General features: G+C 46.3%; 1 protein-coding gene across 1 annotated transcript; it reads left to right on the plus strand.

The window, feature by feature from the left end:
• The first annotated feature begins 707 nt into the window (after positions 1-707).
• Positions 708-3,101, plus strand: BYT42DRAFT_556542 (uncharacterized protein). The gene is made up of 4 exons (XM_051566793.1): positions 708-1,658; positions 1,738-1,980; positions 2,090-2,378; positions 2,454-3,101. Exons 1-4 carry the CDS (start codon positions 1,000-1,002, stop codon positions 2,649-2,651), a joined length of 1,389 nt encoding a protein of 462 aa, XP_051427286.1. The 5' UTR covers positions 708-999; the 3' UTR covers positions 2,652-3,101.
• Positions 3,102-7,819: the final 4,718 nt, after the last annotated feature.

Genomic DNA, 7,819 nt, shown 5'->3' on the forward strand with positions numbered 1-7,819 from the left:
CTCGTCTAAATTTCTTCTTCCACGCTGCTTGCCATATATCTATAGACAACACAAAGTTTCTTTCGAGTTTTCTATGCTTCGTTCGCATCCAAATGCTTTTCAAGACGATGAAGATAATCCAAGCTTCCCCTTATATGGGTGGATGAGCGTTCCCATGACAACATTTTCAAATTCATGCTTTCATATATCGGAGTAAGGTGTTGCCAACAAGAAGTGCTAGGAAAAAAAAAAAAAAAAAAAAGCGACGCAATGAATCAGTTGGCATTTGTGCCCCAGGAACATCACCAAAAAAGCTTGACCTTTACGGAAAATGGGGCTGTATATTAAAAAAAATTACAACGATGCTCAGGATAGGACATTTAACGAATGAGAATTTACGGCAGCAGTTACTGTTACTGCATATGGCAAACGTACCGAAAGGTGGGGCATGCGGCAGATGAAATCGATCATGTGCCGCTTTCCCCTCGTTTGCCACTCGTCCAAAGGGATCCAACCACAAATTGTTTGATGGCCTCTTCCTTTTCGTTTCATGTATGCATGCATGTAAGTCACAATCGATTAGAAAGCATATCATGACTTATCACGATAAAGATTCATCCCAGACTTTGGCGACGGTGGATTGAGGAGAAGAAAAATAACAGAGTTGCACAAACACCATGACGGCAATTGCCAGCCGTGCTTCAAGTGGCGCATACACACGAAAAACACTATTTTCTGAGGCAGAAAAAAAAACGAGAGGGTGCCCGAGTAAAAAAAAAAAGATAAAATAAACTCGACGATTCCTGCTCCTTTACGTTTTCTCTTTCAGTTCCTTGATTTATGAGTGCACCAAAAATCTTTCTGTGATATCGATAATAAATAATTATCTCCAAGACGTCATACCTATCTTCACATTTCACGTCTGTATACAATACCCGGATTTCACAAAGAAACCCATTCAGTCCCACGTCACTGCTATAAATATCGATATATGCACCGATCTTCCTCATTCTTGCGATAATGGGAAATCATCATTCACGACTTGAACATCGCAGTGCAAGCACTGTTAGCCACGTCGACCCCGTACTAAAACAGCTCGAACCATGGCAACTATCCGAAGATAATCGATATCGCCGGCAGTATCCTTTACCGACAGTCAGTCAGGCGTCTCATGGAGGCAATCGGATCAAAATGCGTAAGCAATCCACCCCATCGCCCGTCACACCTCACATTAGAAAGCCATTAGCCCGGTTTCTCCCTTTTCGCTCCTACTCACGCTCTAATTCCGCCACAAGCACCGTGTCCGACGGCATGGTCCCTGTCTCTTCGGATCCACCACTCACCAGTCAACATCACTCCTCTTTTCCTCAGACCTCCGTGCACCCACTCGTCTCGGTGTCACGCACCCACAACAATCGAATAAGCTTGTGCCTTCAGAGCCCTTCTTCATCAGCCCTCGACGCCACCGATTACTGTGAAACGTTCCAGCAGCATCCGCAATGTCCGCCTCCCGAAAATACAGATCAAGCGGTGCATCCCACCGACAACAATGAATACGTCTGGATTTCCGGACGCAAGTTTCATAATACGCCAGGCTCAGCTTATCTGTTACCATGTGATGAGGAAGAAATTGATCGATTGCATTTGCAACATTTCATGGTCCGCTTTGCTATTCAAGGGTATAATTAAAGCCAATATGGGCTGGGCGAGAAAAAAAAAATCGTATTAACCTTTTATATTCCTGGGCTTCTGTTTTAGGAATTATTTGGCTCCCGTGAGCGACGTGCTACGGAAAGGCGGACGCGTTCTCGACGTAGGATGTGGTCCTGGATCTTGGACAATGGAAATCGCTGGCGAATATCCTCGATCCCAGATCGTCGGTATTGACATTACCCAAATGTTTCCACGTGATATCAAACCAGCCAATTGCATCTTCCGCCAATGCAATGTCCTTACGGGCCTTCCATTTGAGGAATGTACCTTTGATTACGTCTTCATGCGGTAAGCATCACGGATCGACATTGCATGTTTTCGCACCACGAATGCTGTGATCGATCGAATGATTAGCTAATCTTGGTTTTCTTTCTTTTTTTTTTCGGTGGATCTGCAGGTTTATATCAAAGGGTGTTGAAGTCGATCAATGGGGACCCTTAATTGCTGAATTGGTACGCGTTCTAAAACCAGGGGGATGGATCGAACTAGTGGAAGGTGATACCGAGCTACATCGTGCAGGCCCGATGACGCGCCAACATCATGAACGATTGATTGAACTGGTGGAATCCCGGTGCCTTGATCCGAACGCAGGCCGTCGATTAGGCGAACGGCTGCGAAATCATGGCGGCCTGTCCAACATTGCTACGACATTCATCTCGTGCCCCGGAGGATTATGGGCCGGCAAAGTAAGTTTTTTCTTTAGATAGTACTCCTGACTTTTGTAAACTAAATGTCAGCATTATTTTATTTATTCATCCTAGCTTGGACAATTGACATTGCAATCATGGAAAGCTTATAATTCAGCACTACGACCTCAGATCTGTCTGTCCGAAGGCATCACCACCGAACAATACGACGAACGGTTGCAACAGTGCTGGAAAGAGGCCGATGAATACAAAACGTTTGAAAACGTTCACTTTGCCTATGCTCAAAAGAAATCGCCGGTTTCATCGAAATAATGGGACAACACCTTCTTTTTTCCTTTTGCTGCACACGCTCCAGCTCTGCTCGAACGTACAAACCGACTCTTTTTCTCTCGCCATACTTTGTACATCGCTTTCTATACTTGCCGTACTGCCATCCTTTGTTTACTTTCTCATTCGGTCCTTTCAGTGGCTGATTCTGTTGTAATTCCTTATATTATTTACTACGCACACATTCTTACTGCACGCAGAACCTCGACACAACCGCGCGTACGAATCAATCCGCAACCTCGCAACACATATTCCACGCGAGCAGCCAAGATTTCCCGTATGCCTTTCTTCTAATATAGTTCCTCCCTTTTAGTTAATCCTACCAAGTAGCACACGTCGATATGATCTGAACTTAATACTTGCCCTGTTGCTGGTCGACCGTCCTCAACAGATCTTTTGCCAGACATATCCTAATGAACGGTATACTTCCTATCATATTTTGCTTTTTTTTTTTTAAAAAAAAAAAAAGGAACTTCCAACTAGCATAAGAGTTTTCTTATATTTTCGGGACGTTTCCCTTTTTGCGCGATAACAAGATAATGTAAAGTGTTGCGACGAAACTGCAAAAGAGACGATACAATACGTTTAGCCAAGTGTGGGATATCAATAAGCGCTTTGCTATTGCAAGCATGCATGCTCCGCCGTTTGATGCAAATGAGAAAAAAAGCAGATTTTTTTGGCCAGTAAGGTCATTATAATTAATGCGTCAGTCCGTCATTTGAAAGCGCCAAAGCGTCCACTGCGGCTTCGCATGTATTAGTCGCCACCATTTTGCTATCTGTTCGACCTTGTTTGTGTCTCCCATCTTCCGGTCCCACTCCCAATATAGTGGATGATCTCTGAAAATTTGCCAAAGATCGTAACGAACCACTCTGGCCATCGCTTCTGGCAGCATAACTGGCGCCCTGTGTTTCTCTTGTTATTGCATTTGACACGCTAATTCATCCCGACTCGCTTTGCTTTTCTCTGCTCCCGATACCAATTTGCTATGCTGGCACGTTCCATTGTCAGATTTGAGTACTCCTTTAGAGTTCAGTTTAAATCTGTAGTTTTTTTCATTCTTTATTTCTACCATAACATGGTCATATTTATATTTTCTATCAAGATCATTTTTATGTCTACAATCTTCAGGAAGGTTCTCGTCAACTTCCTGCACGGTTTTCTATTATTCCGAAACATAACCAATCAAGAAGTATTACGGACCACTTTAATGCTAAACGGATTCGGTCTATATTTCTTCCGTTTTCCAGGCAATACCTTTGGTATGCCTCGTTCATCCATTGGTCCTTCATACCTTCTCGAAGGTTCCTCCAGACATCGATCTGCGGACGAGCCAATGCGCTGTCTTCCGTATTTGCTAAACTTTGGTATAGCAAATCTAATCGGCGCAAAAGAAGAACCGGCGTAACTGACAATACCCCCCCTCTTGCCTGAAGTCCGTCCTCGGGCTTCGTTATCGAAAGAGGCATCCGAGTCAGAAAGGTGATACTGGTCAGGAGGTGGCACGGTAGAAAGATCCATAGGGGCATCGATGGGTTCGTCCAGCGTAGGATCTTGTTCCAACGGTTCATCCAATGAGGGTGCCATCTCGGTATCGTAGGGAGTCATTTCTTTGATCGGTTCTGTCGTCTGCAGTGGAACTTCGTTAACTGCCGTGGGTTCAACGGTGTCAGCTTCGTACATAGCGGGGACATCTTCAAGTTCGGTGGAAACCACGTCGTCAGTGATGTCGGGATCGTTCATGAAGTCCAAAGCGGGTTCATAATCCGAGCGGTCATGTTCGTTAGGGTCAATCGACTGAGACATTGGGGACATCGGGTCTGTCGATATATCAGTGTCGTCGAGATCTTCATCACAGATTGTATCCTCTTGATCGATTGTTGCGTCGGGTGAATCGATAACTTCGTCAGCCATAGAATTTTTGGAGTCATTTGGCAGGGCAGGTGTTTCGACGGCATCTTCAACCATGGGGTTTTCGGGAGCAACGATTTCTTGCGCATCGTGAGTGTTGGGCTCGTTCACGATGGCGTCAACCTTTTCGTGAAAGTCGTTAGATGGCGGCAAATCGCGTAATGCACCAGCAGGCCATTGGGAACGGGACGTTCGCACATCGAACCAGGGTCGCGTTTCGAGTAACTGTTCGACTGTGTTTGCTTGCTTCAGGCGATCGACATGTATCCAATCAGGTCGAACCACACCATCGAGACTTTCCAATAAATAAACATCGTTGTCGTCGTTCTTGCGTCGTACACGATAAGGTCCTTCCCATGAAAATTCCAATCCAACTTTCTGTTCCACACGCAACAAGACTAAGTCACCAATTTCGAACGTAATGGGCTTAACCGTAGCATCCCATCGAACTTTGTCACGTTCGGCTTGCGACTTCAGTTGTGTTTCGGCGTCTTGACGGGCTGATTCTAGCTTGTCCAGCTCTTCAGAAGGTCTGTTCGGGTCCACAGGAACATCAGGTCCAGCTAGATAAGGTCGTAATGGGTCACCAGGGAGCACAGGTTCTCGACCGTACACCAAGTAGAATGGGCTATGTCCAGTAGTAGCGTGTTTACGAACACGTAAGGCCCATACGGCTGCGTCCAAGTGTTGATCCCATTCATGAATTCGTCCACGCAAGTACTTGATGAGCATCGACTTCAGGGTTCCATTCAAGCGTTCGACTTTTCCGTTCGTTCGAGGATGATAAGCCGACGTAAATCGATGCGTTGCCTTGATTCGTTTCGTGTATCGCTGCAAGATTTGGGACATAAAGGCAGCACCACGATCCGAGAGAATCTCCTTGGGGCAACCAAAGCGCATGACGATTTCTTCGTACAAAAAGTCTGCTACCGCTGCTGCAGACGCCACTGGGACAGCTCGAGCAATTGGCCAATTCGTCAAATAATCCACGGCAACAATGATCCAACGATTGCCTTTACGAGTCGTAGGTAATTGACCAATGAAATCCAGATGCCATCGTCCAAACGGTTCCGGGACGTTAAGAGGATGCATCGGCGCTTTGCGAACAGATCTTTGAGGTTTACCGGCTAGTTGACACTCTTGACACTGCTGTAACCATTCTTCGATTTCCTTCTTCATCTGGGGCCACCATACACGGGGTTGTAATACGTGTAACATGGTTGATAATCCGGCATGTCCAACGGAATGGTGATAACGAGCAAGCAGGTCGGCACGTTCAATGTAAGGAACAAATCGGGTCCAGTGTTCATCGTTTCGGTGGTAGATTACGTCGTCCTTGATCATAAACGTATCGCGATTTTCCTTCAGCTGTTCTCGTACGGACTCAGGAATGGCTTCTTCGGCGTACATGTAATAAAGAGGCCAATCTGTATCATGCACCACAGGCATCACCGTGTCCATTAAGTATAAGTATTCGGGCACTACGGGCTTCTCATCATGGTCATCGTCAGGGTCTTGAACGATCCGAGAGAGTGCATCCGGTACTACTTGTTGTTTGCCTGGTCGATACTGAATATCGGGGTCGTACAGTTCCAGCTCGTTAATCCAGCGTACCAGCCTAGGGGTCGGAGTCTTCTGCGAACGTAGGTACCGAAGTGGCAAATGATCCGTGTATACCACATACTTGGTACCGTCCAAAAAACATCGCCACGTGCGCAAAGCATGAAGGATAGCAAATAATTCCCTTTCTTGAGCAGGATAATTTTGCTCAGTCTTGCTAAACTTCTTGCTCTCATAGGTGATCGGATGTTCCAAACCATCGTCGTCATCTTGAACCAGTACAGCACCACAAGCGAAATCTGAAGCGTCTGTATACACCTTGTACGGACGATCGAGTCGAGGAGCCACCAACACAGGAGCAGAGGCTAACTGTGTCTTCAATTCTTCGAAAGCAGCTTGACATTTCGGCGACCAAACGATCTTTCGGCGTTTCGGTCCAGCACCTTGCGTGAGGTCGGTCAATGGTGCGGCGATGTGGGCGTAATCCTTGATAAATCGGCGGTAATAACTTGCCAATCCAAGGAACTGTCGCACCTCCTGGACATTGGTGGGAGTGGGCCAAGTTTGCAGCTTCGCAATCTTCTTGTTATCCGGCAGGATACCGTTCTTAGTCACTCGAAATCCAACGAACACCAATTCGTCGACACCAAATTCGCATTTGTCCGGGTTCAGAAACAGCTTGTGTTCACGCAATTTTTCCAACACCATGTGCAAGTGCTTCTTGTGTTCTTCCTCGTTACGGCTGTACACCAGGATATCGTCGAGATAAACCAACACGAATCGATCGATATATTCTCCGAGAATTCGATTCATCATTGCTTGAAACGTTGGTGGAGCGTTCGTTAAACCAAAAGGTAACACCTTGAACTGATACTGTCCATATCGAGTGTTAAACGCAGTTTTCGGTCGATCCTCGTCACGTAATCGTACTTGATGATATCCGCTTTTGAGATCCAAAGAAGAGAAAATACGTGCGCCAGCCAAGCGATCCAAACATTCGTCAATTCGTGGCAATGGAGAAGTGTTTCGAACCGTCAGTTTGTTCAAAGCTCGATAGTCAACACACATACGCATGCTACCATCCTTCTTTCGTACGAACAATACTGGAGCACCCCACGGTGACTTGCTGGGTTCGATCAAGCCTTTGTCCAATAACGCCTTGATCTGTCGCTGAAGTTCATCTAGTTCACGCGGACTCATCTTGAAGGGGTTTTTCGATACGGGTGTTGCGTCGCCGACGTTGATCACATGCTGTACGTCGCGTTCTGGAGGCAAACCAGGTAACTCGTCTGAGAATAGGTCTTCGTATCCCTCGATCCACTTAGCAGCTTTCTTCGATAAATCGGACACCACCTTGATGTCGTTCTCGCTGTTGACCAACAACAGGGCTACTTCTTCTCGCTGCTTGATCGACTTGACCACTTGCCTCGGGCAACACACAAAATTCAGTTCGTCATCGTCCGTTCGTTCGTTAGGGGAGAGCACCATCTCGCCCTTTGCCGTCTGGATCCGCCATGTTTTCGTCTTCCAGTCTACGGACGGGTTAACCGTTTCAAGCCAATCCATGCCCAAAATGAGATCGAATCGACTGGGAATCACCAATGCCTCGATGTGATCTTCTTTCTCGACTTGTCCAAAGGAGAAAGGCACCTTGACCACCGTATCCACCATGATCGTCTTGT

This window comes from Radiomyces spectabilis (assembly GCF_025331425.1).
Source record: "Radiomyces spectabilis strain NRRL 2753 chromosome Unknown BYT42scaffold_2, whole genome shotgun sequence".
NCBI lineage: Eukaryota > Fungi > Mucoromycota > Mucoromycetes > Mucorales > Radiomycetaceae > Radiomyces > Radiomyces spectabilis.

Coding starts and splice junctions, on each gene's coding strand:
- BYT42DRAFT_556542 (XM_051566793.1), top strand. CDS start 1,000: ATGGGAAATCATCATTCACGACTTGAACATCGCAGTGCAAGCACTGTT. Junction 1,659..1,737: donor GTCCGCTTTGCTATTCAAGG/GTATAATTAAAG, acceptor CTTCTGTTTTAG/GAATTATTTGGCTCCCGTGA. Junction 1,981..2,089: donor TTTGATTACGTCTTCATGCG/GTAAGCATCACG, acceptor GTGGATCTGCAG/GTTTATATCAAAGGGTGTTG.